Source organism: Choloepus didactylus, chromosome 7, assembly GCF_015220235.1.
Source record: "Choloepus didactylus isolate mChoDid1 chromosome 7, mChoDid1.pri, whole genome shotgun sequence".
Classification (NCBI taxonomy): Eukaryota; Metazoa; Chordata; class Mammalia; order Pilosa; family Megalonychidae; genus Choloepus; species Choloepus didactylus.
Genome location: NC_051313.1, coordinates 83986582 through 84003557, shown reverse-complemented (window position 1 = coordinate 84003557; position 16976 = coordinate 83986582). Strand labels below are relative to the sequence as shown.

General features: G+C 37.2%; 1 protein-coding gene across 1 annotated transcript in view; it reads left to right on the top strand.

Annotated features, from left to right (window-relative positions):
* The window catches only part of COL19A1 (collagen type XIX alpha 1 chain), a 341781-nt gene that overhangs the window by 254717 nt on the left and 70088 nt on the right, over positions 1–16976 (top strand). The window contains exons 19-20 of the mRNA XM_037844663.1: positions 2302–2413; positions 3447–3500. Coding sequence (XP_037700591.1) covers positions 2302–2413; positions 3447–3500 — 166 coding nt within the window. The remainder of the gene's footprint in view (positions 1–2301; positions 2414–3446; positions 3501–16976) is intronic.

The following is a 16976-nucleotide window of genomic DNA, read 5'->3' as shown; positions in this document are numbered from 1 at the left end:
TCTGTTACTTATCACAAGTCTTTAACTTCTCCTTCCTCAGAGTTGATCAATAGTCTGCAAGACTGGCAGCTTTTGCTAAACTTGGGCCTTCTCCAGCCATGCTTTGTACCAGAATAGAAAATAGAAAATAGCACAGGTTACTCTCAGGGATATAGCCACAGAACAGCAACCAATGCTGCAACTCCAGGGTCAATATTGACTTTTTAACAGTAAACCAAGAGTTGCTCTTGACATTTATATGTATAGAATTTATCTGTAGTCACTACCTCCCTTACAGATTAAGGTTGTTTCTGAAGGTTCAGAAAAACCTTCATTTCACTGACTCATCAGAGATAGACTGCCCAAGGACTCTGCTGACTCCTTTTGGTTCCTACAGGATTCTTTCAGTCAATATCTGAGTCCTTTAGGAGAGTGTCTAAATTATTGTCTTCAGGCTGAACAGTTAGCTTTAAAACTGTTGCTTTCAACTTGGAATTTATGGCACCCAATCTATCCCAGTAACTGAATGAGAGAGAAAGAAAATGTCATCATCAGAATAGTAGAGCCAAAAACTTCATATTGAGCACATTTGGAGCACTGCTTTGAGGATATGGGATTTTACAGCAAGAACAGAACATATGAAAATATAGAAGTAACCCTTGTGGGTTGATTAACCTTGTGGCTATATGAATAATAATGTTCAAACTTTTCTATTGGCAGGTGGCTCTGTTCAGTGAGCTGTGATCTGGCCATTTTTTTACAGGGATAAAACAATGTCTTTAGCGCCCACATTCCTCTCACCCAACTCCCAAAAGTATACTCAACAGCAAGATCAGAATTTTGGATGAGGAATATATTCTGTATTTTTGGGACTACAGCTATACTCTGAGGGCAGCTAACCAAACTGTAAAGAATCAAGCCCTATTTTCACCCAATTCTTTAAGAATTATCACCATCATATTGTTTTTACTATTCTCTGTTAAATCTCATCCACACTGCTGGCTATGCCATGCAGCCCCTATCACAGTTTGCTTTCTTCTTTCTTCTTACTGCCTTCCAGAGCCCAAGATTCCCACTTGTTATAACTCTCCCAACCTCTGCAAACAAAGATAGACTTTGTTTTGAGCATAGTTATGCATTGGGAGGGATTTTGAGGAATGTACAGACATAATATTCCATTCCAGGAGTTGAGAGAATGTGTGATGATAGATGAAAGATGCTAGTATATAGAGGGGGCACTCTCAGCTACAACTAAAGAGCTACAACTAAAGGCTAAATGCTTATTTTCTCCCCTCCTGCAACAAGCACAGTGCATGCTCATAAGAGGTGCTAAGTATAAGCTTTGTTGATTTTTTTTTCAATTTCATCATGTTCAGAATATGGTAGAGTGATCACCCAGTATTCTCTAGGGTGCACATATCAGCGTCATTATGAAATGACCATAAATTGATTTTAGACTGAGAATTTTCAAGTCTTTAAGTTAAAATAATATAGCAGAATATATGAGAGCTGACTTTGGGCCCAGGCTGCCAATGTTAAACATTAGTCCTGTCACTTACCAGTGTTGTGACCCGGGGCCAGTTTAACAATCCTTGACTCTCAGTTTCATTATCTTTGAATTAGAAATAATAGTGGAGCATTCTTTATGGTATTTTTGTAGGGATTAAATGAGTAATCCATACAAAACCCTTGGTGTAATACCTGGCACACAACAAGCACTATAAAAAGGTTTGTTATTATTATTTGATTGATTTTCTGTTCTATTTGAAAGACTGTATTATTAATTGTTCTACTATATTTGGGAAACCTGATTATTAAGACTCTTACTTTTAACTTGGATGAATATGCATGAAATTAAATTTAGCCACTACATCACTATTCTTTGATATAATTTGCCTTATCATCAACATACATTCATCAAATGCCTTCTATGCATACACATTTGTGCTACCTGTCAATGCTACTGCATATGATGTCTATAATTTCTCCTTGGCTCCTTATATATTTGCAGAAGGGTCAATATGTATGGAATCTCACTTGTCCTTCTGAGTTTCAAGAATGGTTTCTTAACTTGCATCTTCTTGGCTAGAAACCTGGTGCACTATTCCCAACTCAACAATTACTCTCCTGATTATCTCATCTAACTGACCTGGATTACTTTACACAGAGCTAGCTGATGGAAAAAGAACATGAAAAATATGTAATGCCATGAGAATTCTTTTCTGACACTAGTTCTGTTTTTATTGCAGCGATGTAACAGCATCATTTGTCTTTCTAATCATCGTCAGCTCCATTACTCGTGAGGCCTATTATTTTCTCAAGAGTTATGCCAAACTGCTTCCAAGCATCCGTCACTACAAGCTTGTGTTCTCTACGTTTAGTGGCACATTGCAAATGTTTCATATTAGAAGAGCTCTTTAGTCACAAGCTGCTCGTAAGAAACACTTGTCATAAATGTTAACCAACATTAATTATTTTTATATACCTAAAGTGTTACCTTTATCAGTTAGTGCTCTTAGTGATTGGACCTTAATTTTTGTTTTCACTTTCCAAAGCTTTCATTATCCTAAAAAAAATAATTTTTGCCTAATGGCGATGTTCAATTTGCACTATAATACTCTTTCTGTGTATTATCTTTTGCGGTAAAATGTAAAGAACTTTTGCCTCTATAATATCCTCTTTCTTCCCAGCTTTCAAGGTCTGAAATGAATTATGCAATTTCTTTTCTGCAATAGCTGAATATATCTTGGTTTAAACTACTGAATTTAAAATAATTCTATGCATTGTAATTTCTTATGGACCTTTCTCCCAAATCTCTGTAATCTCTGAAAAACTTGGAAAACTCTTCTCTTCTTCCTCTCTTCCTGGAAGCTTTAGGTACAAATGTCTTTACTTCCTTTCTACCCACCCAAAGTTTAACAGAGTGCTTAGTGATTATTTACATGTCAACTAAAAAATACCAGCATTTAAACGCCTTGAATCTGTGGTTTCATAGCAGATATCTTTTTCTTGCAGCCATTTTCACACAACTCATTCAGAAGAGTGAAGCAATAGGAAAATAAATATTCCTGTATTTTCTAAGTTAACACCTGGGGGCCACATTTTGTGATACATAGATCAAAGCCCTGTGAAAAGTAACAAAAATAAACTGAAGCTACAACTTCTTCCCTGGAGGAGCTTTATGGGCTAATTCCTTTTAATGAAGAATATATCAATAGTTGACCTTCTGGTAAAATGTTGCATGTTCCCCTTTTATGGCCTCCTTTTACATTTATGCAGGTTTTAACCTAGAAATACCTTTAGAAACTTGCTGATAAGTTAACATTTATGTAATTCTCAATTAATTAAAATAATTGATTAAACAGACTCTTTTTAAAATAATATTTCAGTATTCTCACATACACTATTTAAATACATGTTGTTCTGGAAATGTTTACATCTTTGCTTTTGATTTATTTCTGACACAGGGCCCTCCTGGAATACAAGGCGTACAACAGACTCTTGATGGATATTATAACAAGGTATAGCTTTTTGTTTCAAATCTTGTGTAGGCAGAGGTTTTACATGATGGTATTTTTGAAAAAATAAACATTAATTCCTAACTGCTCAGATTTCGATACATATCACATATATTTAACATCTTTCCATACTGAAAACTGTTTCCAAAAAAGTATTTTGCTCAGCATCTTTTTACAAAGCCAGGGTTTTATCTTTATGAATCCAAAAATAAAATTTAGTTCAGCATTTGCTACTGCCAAAAATTGATTATTCATCATTTTAATAATTATTAAATACATTTAATTATCATCATTGATAATTAAATGTCTAGTTTCTCTGTAGTCAATAAAAAGATTATCTGCTACCCTGAAGCTCTGGGTAGCATAACAGGTGACACGTTTTTTACCAAATCCAGTAAGTACTGTATCAAAATCTTAAGCAAGTATTTACTTACATTAGGACAAGAATGGGAATCCCCCATCTTTTGGAAAGGAGCCATTTTTAATTTTCCCCAAGGTTTATAATCACAGTTGGAGTAGGCAGAATACTGACATGTAAGTATCTGAGTGACAAAAGGCAAGATAATTTTGCTCCAGTCTCTATAAGGAAGCATGACAAAATGAGAAAAATGGGTGTCGCAAAAAAGTAATACTTGGAGATATAAATGAGATCATTGATTGATTCTTCATTGAACAGCAAATATTTGGAGTCTGACCACTTTGTGTGGTGCTCTGTTCTGTGTGAATCTTTCTGTCCACCGTTGTACATAATAGCATATTGTTGGATACATTTTGGTGAGTAGTTATGACTCTACACAGAATCAAAGATTTAAGTCTTTAATCAAAAGTGTGGAAAGTTTAGTGTACTTCCTAAGTAATCCTATTTTAAATTTTCCCATTTACTTATAGATTTTCTAGTGAGTATTATATTAGGAAGAATGTTTGTGGTATGTTTTATAATTATTTATTAAACATTTTCTGAATGGATCTATAGTAACCCAAAGCATATCTAAATTTAATCAATTAAAATACAGTGCTTTTCTGTAATGACATTTACTATATTACAAAATAAGATTTATTGTAAAGCTTCAAAATAATGAGAGTGAGTTGGCTCTGATGTCACAGTGTCAGCTGAAAACTTAAAGGGCACACTATATTTTTATAGTCCTTAGAATAAAAGTTACCAAGCTGATTCTCAGCTACTTAAATATTTGCTATCTCTTGCAAAAATTTTAAACTCATATCTTTACAGGACTCCCAACAGTACTCGTACATATAGTTTATCTTGCCGACAAGTTGGTATTCCCTTAAATGAAGATATATGGAGCATTTATATTTTAGAGTCTAAAGTTGAGAATGTAAATGTTTAAACTTTAAGGTTATATTTTTGGTCTGGGGCTGACCAGAGCAGCCAAGTGGAGAATCCTGCTAGTGGCAAATCAGTACTTTGAACTTAGCTCAACTCATCTGAGTCTAACTCCTGTTAAGCTATCTTAATTGCCATTAAAAAATCAGGGCTCAAAGGTATTTGGTCCAGATATGCTCTGAATGTTAATTTAGAGCTGAAGCAAAACTGGATAAAGAGAAGAGACCATAGCTTTTTCCCTAAATGATGCACAATAACTATATAGCATCAGAAGGCTTTAGGCTCCATCTAGGAATTAACGGAAGGTAACTTGACAAAGACTTCACTTTGCTCCCTTCTGAGAGTACATAGAGCTGTTTCCACTGAGGTCCCATCATGATGGATGGAGGAGGCAGGCTCACCTTCCTGGTACCTGCACTGGCCAATGCCTCTGGCTTGCAACCACCTCCTCCTCACCCTCAGCTTCTCAAAGGAAAGAGCCAAAGGTGTCACAGTGAGCGAGATTCATGTTTTCACTTGGCAATGTCCCCACACACCCATCCCCATCTGTTTTTGGACACTGGAGTTGTTTCTTTTTGCAATTTGTTGCATGCCTGATGGTCTGGCTTTAGCAAATGAGCGCAGAGAAGAGCAAACCTAAGAGAAACTTTACTGGAGATTAAATAATGTGCCATGTATTGAGATATAAAAATTGACATTCCAAGGTTAAAATGATCTTCCCTTTTAAATTGGCATTGATTCATGTGATGGCTGCAATTGAGCCCTGGCCCTCAGCTCCTCAGCTACAGGCAGCTCCAGTAATCATGCAAATTATGCTGAAGCAGCTACCAATGAGAGGGAAGGATGCTTAACTTTCCTTTCCCATTCTAAACTAAAGGAGCCCCTGGTTCATCCTTGAACCAGGAATCCTAATTTGCCCTTGGCCCCTATTCAGTTGATTTTTCCCCCTACAGTTTTCCTTATGTCACCCAGAGGCAGAAGCTCAGGCATAAGAAGCCTTCTCGCCCTCACAACAAATCAAAAAGGGAAAAGGGGGGTGGGGATGAGGAATAGAGAGAGAGGAGAAGGACTGAGATCTGGAAGATTATATAGATGTACTTTTGTGTATTTTTGCATGCCCACTTGGGGAAGGAAGAATAAAAGTTAGAACATTTCCCTCTCCATCACAAAAATAATTTGCAGAACAGCTGCTCCCTTTCTGCAAGATTGTTTGCAAAGAAGCAACAATGCTGAGCATATTCTTCCCCTTAAGGAAAATCCACTCATGATCCAGCAAATTGCTCTTCATTGTCTCTAGCTTTGGGGATTTTAATAAAAATTTGATAAACTCTGTCAGCTTCTAAAGCCATTAGATCCAGAGCCCCTTATAACACTCTAGATGGGGAAGAAATGTTATCTGTGGAGGCCAAGTACTGACAGATTTTGCATTTGATATTGTTTTAAAAGATCCGCATTGAAAATGCATAGTTGTGTTATCTTACCACACCACACTCAGTGCAATTTGTAGACAATCGGTCTCAGCTGCTGGAGATTGATAACGTGCCTCCCAGCAACCAATTTCAGTGTTCACTTCTCTAAATTGTTGATCCAAAAAAACCAATTGGCTAGCAAAGTAATCTATTTTTCCCTTCAAGTATCAAATCATAACTTCATTTCAATATTTACAGGCTAGAAAGGGACAGAAAACCTTTATCCAAAATCAAATATTCAAGGTCCTTTCAAGCAGGAACTTAAATCTGTAACACACTAAGCAAAGGCTTCCTTCGAGAGAGACCCTAGAGGCAACCCCTCTGGGCCCTAATGATTTAGAAATAAAATCTAAATCCTAACCTTCTCTCCCTCATGGTGCCCCAGGACACACCAGCTTTGGGGAATGTTATGAGCTTAGGCACATAGACATGAATATTTTGTTCTTGGTTTTATTACAGACATCCTAAAACTCTCATGGGTTCCCTGCCTCCCTTTCATGATCCACCACGCTTGGAGCCGTTGAAAATGTTTTCCTGCAAGTAACTGAGAGGTTGGACTTACAACCAGCCTTAGGTTTCATTTTTAAGTGAGCACAGCCCTCTTAGGCTGCATATGACAACTTGGATTTAAAAATTTTATGGTCTCTCATGCCTAGAATCTCAGAGCAAGTTCCCCAAGGGCTTGGCTGGGATATTTTAAATGACCCCATGTCCTGGGAGGGAGTTCAATGTCCTTGGTCTCTTCTATTAGGTTGAACCAGAGAAAATTGCCAATATTTAAATGTTTAAGGACATAAATGGCCATCTCCTGTAGTTCGACCTACACTTGTCCAGGTATGTTCCCTTCCTACCAGAGGATGCCTTTTTCATGGCAATTAGAGTGGCCTGAGTCTTCCTACTTGCCTGACTATAGGGTCAAAACTTCCATTCACCATTTCCCACATGAAAACAAGGGATGTGTTCTGACATCTCAGAATTCTTGAGATGGGCAGGCCGATTAGCACATCCCTAACCACAACCCTCACCATGTCACTGGGAAGGTAAACTAAATTTTTAAATAAAGAAATTCAAAATAGTACAACTTTTGTATTTATTCAAGAAGCTCATAAGATCCCATTCAAATACCGTGGCACCAATACACAAAATGACCTAATAAAATGACACTAGTATCTAAGGCAGAACTATGAGTACCAGAGACATAAAGTTGTGTCTCTTATTATTTCCATAAATCTGGGCAATTGTCTGGTGCCATTAGCTTGGAGAAACTGGAGAGAAAAATCTCACATGTTAATGAATAGTGCTACTGTAGTTCAAGTATGAAGCTGCCTTGAGTATCGTTAGTCCAAGGGTGGAGAACTGCCCCAGAGTTTCTTGGGGTACTTAACTGGATGACTTTCCTGGCCCAGCTGGGTATTCTGATAGGTATTAAATGGCCCTGCTGTTTTTCTGGTTGGAAAGTCACCAGAAAATCAAGATTAGCCTACAAAAAGACTTGGGGCTCAGAGGTGCTCCACTCCCCCAACCACAGCGTCTCTGATGTCCTTTAGATTGTCCTGGGCAGGTGGCTTCGTATGCAAACCAAGGTGCTACATCGTAGTATGTCCTCACCAGAGGCTCTCTGGATGCTCTTCTGCTCTGTAATCCAAGGGCTTGGGAGCGTCCAATCCAAAAACTATCTCTGGGCAAATCATTTCTTAGACAAAGCACATTCTAGCTTCCCCCAAAATGTCCTAGCACAAACACAGCCAGGAAGAAGTGTTTAGGGGTCATGCACATTGATTGGCACCATGCGTGAATGTCTAGTATCCTTCAGAAAATGCCTAACGTTTATATATTTCTGTGTCAGTTATATCCAAGAAACTTACCACTTTGTACATTTTTTGGTTCTTCATGTGTATGTATGTATGTGTCTTAAGTTTCATTCCTTGTTTTCAAACATTTCTCTGTAACAATTTAGAATGTGGGAATTTAAGAGTACAATTTTTATATTCAATTTTGGACATCTCATATCACCCTTAAGAAATAAAAATGAGAGAATATCCATCACAGGACTAATCAGAGATAGCAAGCTATTTATGTAAATAAAACTTGAAAAATTCATTTAAATAAATTCATTTAAATAATATTTAAATAAATATTTACATAATAACTCCTTATTTTTAATTGGAGTAACATGAGTAATGTGGAAGGGACATTAAAAATGTCAAACTATAGCAATAGTGATCTGAATGAGTGCCTCTGTTTGCTTTTGTTGTTTAAACCTTTGTACCTTTTTTCTACCAACACATGTATTTTTAATCAAAAAAAAAGTTAATGGGAAAAATGCATGAATTATAATTAGAATCAATAATAAATTATTGATTATTTATTGAATGCGTCCCAGATGTTAGGTAACGTGCTAGAGATTCAATTCCAGGTCATTATGGAGAATGCATTTTAGTGCAAAAAGATGGATAATTAAAAAATAAACACAAAATAATATTGTAAATTATTTATATAGTAAGTATTAGGAAGAACAAATGTAATGGCCAATGAGGTGGAATGAGAGGGGAGCTTGTTTGAGAGAGGAGGCTTCCATCAATGGCATTTTATAATAGCAAGAAGTGGGGGTGAACAGGAGCTGCCCAGATCAAGAGATGAGGACAAAGAGTGAGCTAGATGTTGAGAAGGGAGGGATCTTGTTCTATATGAGCAGGTGAGAGAATGCCATTGCAGCAGGAACTTCTGAGGAGAAGAAGAGTGGCCAAGATGATGCTGGAGAGAAAAACAAATCCATATCATGCCTGATCTTGACAGCAATTTAAGGTTTTGAAGGAACAAGATCAGAATGACTTTTAAAGATTTCACTGTGACTTATATAGAAAATGCACATGTGAGGCAAGCAAGACTGGATTTCAGGGCCGGTTAGAAAGCTCTTGCAATGACCCTGGCAAGACCTGATGGTGTTCTGCCCTGAGGTGAAGACAAGTAGTGAGGGGAGGAGAGGTTGTGGATAGACAGAATCAACCAGCCTGGATGACTGAATGGTTGTGAGGAAAGAGGAAGAAAGAGACCAAGCTGAAGAAGGAAGAATTCTGTGGAAGGGAGAAGACAAATTCAGGTTTTCTTTCGTTCTTTGATTTTTTTTTTTTTTGTAAAATGGATTCACTTCTCATTTCAACAAGTCAAACTGCAGAGATACAAGTATTTTTTTCAGTGGGATAACAGGTGAGGTCATGTACTAAGGGGAAGTGGAGTCCACTTTAGCTGTCTAAGGACAATAAAGAAGCTTTGAGAGTCTAAATGTATACTTAGGTTGGGCAGAGAAGCACCATGTAATTGCTCAGCAACACTGAGAGACCTATTGAAGTTGCCAGGTAGGAACTTGGAGTAGTGACAATTTGCCCAGAGAGGTAATGTTTTCCAGCAGTGATCAACTAGGGGGTGGAGGGAGGGACAGAGACGATAGACAGGGCTCCAAAGTTGAGGCTTTTCAGGAATAGCTAACAAACAGAAAGTGAGAGAGGCAAAAATATCTGCAAAAGCAATTAAAATGGTATCCAAAGAAAGCTATGTACTATTACCTGACTACCCATGTTTTTAAAGTTAAGAATTGAATGCGTTAAAAAAAAAGTGAAGATCTGTGATTTTTGTTTTATTTTCCCTGGGGAAAACTTGTTGAACATGGAGCAGGTGACCTGAAAGAAGAAAAGGTAATTGGAATTTTTTAAGTAAATAAAAAATCTAGTCTTTGATTCTGATTTACACATTCACGTGTGAGGGGCAGCCCTATCGTGGCAGTGGGGTTCTGGCCCTGGAGAGGTTGTCCTGCCTGTAGTGTTCAAGAGCCTTCCCTGCCCCCTGACAGGGCAGCAGTGTTGGAATCTGCTGCAGGAGCCACTCCTCAGTGAAGACTTGTGAGTAGCAGTTGGCTACAATGAAGGGAACAAATCAAGGGAAAATAGCTGTAACGAGGTAAATGAAATAAGGACACAAGTTTAGATTTACAATTAGATGTTTTATGAATCTGTGTAGCTGGCAAAAACATTTTGGCAAAAGTCTCCAGCTAAGATACACTATTTTTGAGTCTTCTTGAATATCCAGTCATAAGTTGTCATTGGAGCATTTTTCTGGTGGGATTTTATAATGCAGAGTAGTGGTTTAACCAAGTAATGTTTCGAAACAGTTTTAAAATTAAAATGCAGGTGAACTTCCATTGCATTCTTATTGTCATCATTAGCAGGTTTAATTATATTAGCTATGAAGATGACAGATTCACTTGCCCACTCAAAAAGATGTTTCACTCCTGTTTGATTCTGAAATTGTGATGACCTTGGATTCAGTGTGAATGTGCCGTTGTCAGAAAAAAACACACAATGCACATTAAATCTACAGATAAAGATGCGTATGTTTGAAAATACTCTAAGGGAATGTGGTCTGGGAACACTACCTTCATTCATTCACCCAGTAAAAATTCTTTTGATTCAGGGCAGGGTATTTTGACATGAATCCAAGAAAATATGACTTCCATGCCTTATAAATCAGTGCAACCAATTAAAAGAAATCATACATCCATCACCAGGAAATACTGCTAAAAGATAGTCTTAGCAGAAACTATGAGCGTCATATAAATTGACCATTGAAAATGAAATTTTCTGCAAAGGAAAAAAAACAACCTTGACATTCTTAAAAAGACATGCAAAAAATTGACCTCACATTATTTCCTGTAACCGAATAGGTTAAGAAACCGTAACGAACGCATTACATTTTAAGCAATTACTACTGGACACGTGCAGGCCAAGGGAAAGAAAAAAAAAAGGGAAAGAAAAGAAAGCCACAAAACTTGTCACATAGGACAGCTGAGCAAAGAAGAGGGTTGTGACACTTTTAAAGTATTTAAATGGTGATTCATTTCTTGAAACAAAACAGCTGGCTTCTGTTTTGCTATGTTCATTAGGAAACATATGTTACTTAGGAATTCTTAAGACCTCAGTGATAAATTTGATTCTGTAAAACAGGTGTGTTTCAAACTCTAAGGACCATTTCTATTGCTCAAAATCTTTTCTAATTGCTTTAGAATCTAAAGTGGAATTACAAAAAGTTAGGGACAAAACTGTTCCCTCTTCCTACCCAAATAAATAACCTAGAAAAGTCAACAGGGAACTTGATGCAGTACCTGATATAAATGTAGATATAAAATAATTTTTAAAAATTGTAATTAACCAGAGAAAGAGTCTGCTAATAAGCATTGCATACCATAAACTAAATATATATGTTTAGCAGTTATTCAAAGAGCGAAATCAATTCTACCTAAACACACCCAGTATCTGTTTTGAATCAATATATTAGTTTTTAGAATTATGATAGTCATGGGTCACCCCAGTCAGAGTTTGAAGCTCCTCTGAGCTCTTCTCGTAGTTCTTTGCTTTCACTGTGGTGGAGTGCAGTGGCTTGAGCTCTGGCTGCACATTAGAATCACCCCTGGAGAACACTTAGAAAATACCTGTGCTCAGCCCTCCTCCACAGAGATTCTGATTTGGGGGAGTGCTCATATCTCTGATTAATCTGAAGTAGGGTCTTCACTTCTATTATTTAAAAGTGCTTCAGATGTTTCTGATGTGCAGCCAGGTTTAAGAGCAACCAGGTGGTGGAAAGAACATGGGCTGGGGGTCAAAAATTGATTGTGCCATTAACAGTTGTGTCACCTTGGGAAAGTTACTTCATTTCTCTGAGCATGTTTCCTTGATTATAAAATGGGCATAATCATATCTACACACAAAAAAAAAAGGTGATGGGAAGATTAAAAGTAAATGAGATGCATTACCACAAAGGAGAGTCTAAACTTGTATGTAATGGTGCCTAAGAGTCTCCCCCTGAGTACCTCTTTGTTGCTCAGATGTGGCCCTCTCTCTCTCTAACTGAGCCATCTCGACAGGTGAACTCACTGCCCTCCCCCCTACGTGGGACCCGACGCCCAGGGGTGTAAATCTCCCTGGCAACGCAGAGTATGACTCCCGGGGATGAATGTGGACCCGGCATCGTGGGACTGAGAGTATCTTCTTGACCAAAAGGGGGATGCAAAATGAGACGAAATAGTTTCAGTGGCTGAGAGATTCCAAATGGAGTCAAGAGGTCACTCTGGTGGACATTCTTATGCACTATATAGATAACACCTCTTAGGCTTTAACGTATTGGAATAGCTAGAAGTAAATACCTGAAACTACCAAACTCCAACCCAGCAGTCTGGACTTCTGAAGACAATTATATAATAATGTAGATTACAAGGGGTGACAGTGTGATTGTGAAGACCTTGTGGATCACACCCCCTTTATCTAGTGTATGGATGAGTGGAGGAATGGGGATAAAAACTAAAGGACAAGTGGGGTGGGATGGGGGGATGATTTGGGTGTTTTTTTTCACTTTTATTTTTTATTCTTGTTCTGGTTCTTTCTGATGTAAGGAAAATGTTCAGAGATAGATTGTGGTGATGAACGCATAACTATGTTATCATACTGTGGACAGTGGATTGTATATCATGGATGATTGCATGGTGTGTGAATGTATTTCAATAAAACTGAATTTAATAATTAAAAAAAAAAGTAAATGAGATGAATTTACAAAAGCACAGTATCTGACACATATTAAGTCCTTACTAAAAATTTGATCCTTTCTATTCACCCACCCCCAAACTTTCTTTCTTCTCCTGAGATCTCAGTCAACCCTTTTTGGTATTAATTATTAGATGTTGCCATAATTAACACTTTGCCTTGCTCATCTTCTCATTGCTCACCATAATTTTTACAGACAAGGGACTCAATATATATTGCAGAATAAAATATTTAACCAGCAGTACAATGTAAACACATCAGTGGCTTATCATTGCTGTGTAATATGCCAATTCTCAGTGCATACTGTCAAAATAGAATCATAATCCATCCTGCCATTTGGAACCCAACATTACAGTGAAGTAACAGAACAAACACAAACAGCAGTAGATTCTACATACAAAACACTGCTGGTTTAACAACCATATCCTGTATCAAGAAGACCAAGATACAGGGAAAACCGCCAGCGAACACTACCTGGTGTTAAGAGTCGTTTCCACATGGACAGTCTCAGTACTGAAATGGTGATCCAAGATGTGGTAAAGGAATCATGTATTTGCAAGTTAGTTGAGGAGAGCTCCTGCTTTATAGACACAGTGGGACAAAGTGGTAGAATACCTGAGGATTTCTGTGAAATTAGCAGGTGGCTTTTGGGCTGGAGTGTCAGGGGGAAAGCTGGAGTCTCATCAGGACCAGGCATTTCGAATTGTACCTGAAGTAACAAACTAAAGGATAGCTTTTCCCAGTGCTCAGTAAATTCATCACTTGTTTTTCAACTCTTATTCACAAAATCACTCAGCATCCATTTTAAATATGAAAAATAAGCCCATGTGTGTCTAAGATTTAGGCTTGCAGAATTTTTTAAATTCGGTTTTATTGAGATATATTCACATACCACACAATCATCCATGGTGTATAATCAACTGTTCACAGTACCATCCTATAGTTGTGCATTCATCACCCCAATCTATTTTTGGACATTTTCCTTACACCAGAAAGAATCAGAATCAGAATAAAAAATAAAAATAAAACAAGAGCACCCAAATCACCCCCCCATTCCACCCTATTTTTCATTTAGGTTTTGTTTCCATTTTTCTACTCATCCATCCATACACTGAATAAAGGGAGTGTGATCCACAGGGTTTTCACAATCACACTGTCACCCCTTGTAAGCTACATTGTTATGCCACTGTCTTCAAGAGTCAAGGCTACTGGGTTGGAGTTTGGTAGTTTCAGGTATTTACTTACAGCTATTCCAATATATCAAAACCTAAAAGTGTTATCTATATAGTGCGTAAGAATGTCCACCAGAGTGACCTCTCGACTCCATTTGAAATCTCTCAGCCACTGAAGCTTTACTTTGTTTCATTTTGCATCCCCCTTTTGGTCAAGAAGATGTTCTCAATCCCATGATGCTGGGTTCAGATTCCTCCCTGGGAGTCATATTCCATGTTGCCAGGGAGATTTACACCCCTGGGAGTCAGGTCCCATGTAGAGGGGAGGGCATTGAGATCACCCGCCAAGGTGGCTTAGAGAGAGAGAGAGAGAGGGCCACATCTGAGCAACAAAGAGGCACTCAGGGGAGACTCTTAGGCACAATTATAAGCAGGTTGAGCCTCTCCTTGCAGCAACAAGCTTCATAGGGGCCAGCTCCAAGATAGAGGGCTCAGCACATCAAGGCTTGCAGAATTTTATATGAGGGAAAAGATCCCTAAAATTTCCTCCAAGCCCAATCACACCCAAAGACCACTCAGCAAGAAATACCACAAGGCCTCTGTTTGGTCCTCATCTAGACTTCAATTAAGATCTATAGATATAGGTTCAAATATATAGCAACCATGAAAATAATTACTTTTCTTCCATGTACATTCTCCTATCCTCCACTTTGGTATTGGGAAGATGAGCTTTCCACAGTAATTTCTAGACCCTTTCCTGTTTTCTCTTTTTGTGCAGATGAGTCTAATTACTAGGCATGTTTTTCCTTCACAGCTGTACACTGGAGATTTTAGTGTTGCCTGATGGATAATATCAAGGTCACTTTGTATTCTCTGATACTTTTACAAAGCCAATTGTTTATTTCCTCTTTCAGACCAACAACCAATTGATCCCATAAATGTATCCACCAAATTTTTCCTCTTCTGCTTGCCTTGGATAAAATGTATTAGCCCTAAAACAAAATTGTTTCTTTTACAGTGTGATAAATGTAGCACTGATAGTACACTAGATGTTTAGATGTTAGAAGGGAAAATGCTTGGGTATTTATTTTAGTCTGTATTAGGAAAAACATATGCAGTATGCTAAATTCCAAGTTTCATGGAAATTACTTCTCAGGACAAATTAATACTTAAAATTAAAATGTGAATCAATTAGAGGGAAAAAATAAGCTACTACTATGTTGGTAATATGTGGACATAGCAGAAATTATGCAGCTGGTATGCAGATGATTGAACTTTGGGAAACACTATTCTGGAATATACATTCCAGCAAGGATCTGCAAATTGGTTTCTTTCCATTTGATTTCTTGGCCCTCTCAAACAGTGCTTTAATATTACTGAATAAAAGCTTGATATTATCAGAAATTAGCACTGGAGTATTTAAAAATTAGTAAAATCAAGATTAAACTTATAAAACATATACCACAAATCTAGAAAACATTAATTTTTTAAAAAAAAAGACGTCTATTCAGTATAAATAACAAGTTCCCTCTTCCTATATTCTTAAATCACAAGATATTGATTAGGATAGAAATATAGAAATAAGTCAAAGCTTTCAGGGCTGTAATAAATTTGTATTTGAAGTGCTTTGGGGTATGACATGGTTTGAGACTTCAAAATAAACAGATAAGCACATCCACACAAGGGGTCAGGTATTGAGATATTCATTGCAGCCTTGTTATTGGAGGAAAGCTGAAAACAACACAGATACCATTCAAGGGGGCATGGATAAACCCTGGTACTTTAATATGATAGAATATTATCCAACAGTTATCCGAGTGAACTAGACCCATATGTATCAATACAGGTGGATATTAAAAACAACGTTGAATGTAAAACAAGTCACTGAATGTTACACAGAAGATGAATCTATTTATGGAATTTGTTCTAAATATCCAAAATAATGTATCATTTATGATTCCACATATGCAGTTAAAGAGCAAAACTATGGACTGGAAAGATAAATACCAATTCATGAGAGTGGCTCCCTCTAAACAGGAATAGTACAGGAAATACAGAGGATTTCTTCTGTATTTGTATTTTTTTTTTTTTCATTTTGTATGTCTGGTCTATGGAGTTTTGCCATATTCTACTTTATATTTTCTGTTTATTTTTTCCAAACTAATCAATAGACAATATAGGCAAGAAAGAGAATACACCCAGAAATGCAATGGTGAATATTGTTTTGCAAAAATGCTCTTAAAGTTGAAAAAAATCAGTAGTACATATCTTCTGGTGGCTACATTTAATTTTGCAATTATGCAGTTATTCAAAGATGTTGGTCAATACCTAAAGAAAGCACATACATTTTCTTTCTATAAGTATTATCTCTGGAACTGTATGTTCTCAAAATACTCTATATGTCACATACAAATCCCTCTTTAAGATTTTTCACCAGAGCATCTTAGACACTTCTAAGCTGCTACTGTCACCACATTGACAAGAATGCCTTCTTTGTCCACAGCCAATCATCTAAGCAGCAATATAAATGCTGGAAACAGCTGAGAGAGACATTTCCTTCATATGACTATTGATGCTCCACTCTCCCAAATCCCCCCTCCTAAAAAGAGAAAGAAAGAAGTGTCTGAAATAAAATGTGCAGAATTATTGTGTCAATTACACAATCTGATGCCTTGGTGATCACGAAAATTCATATGGCTTTTTTTTTTCTGGTACAGCAGAACAAAATTACACATTTTTCTCCTCTAGATGTTCTTTCTTTGAAAAAATAATTAACTTTTGTTTCACATTAATTTTAAATATCATAATGAAATAGGGACTTCTAAAAGACCTAAAGCCATTGTGAGGAGCTGACAAACACATTATTATGCAAATAGCCTAACTCAATTCTGAAGTTTGTGTTGTCT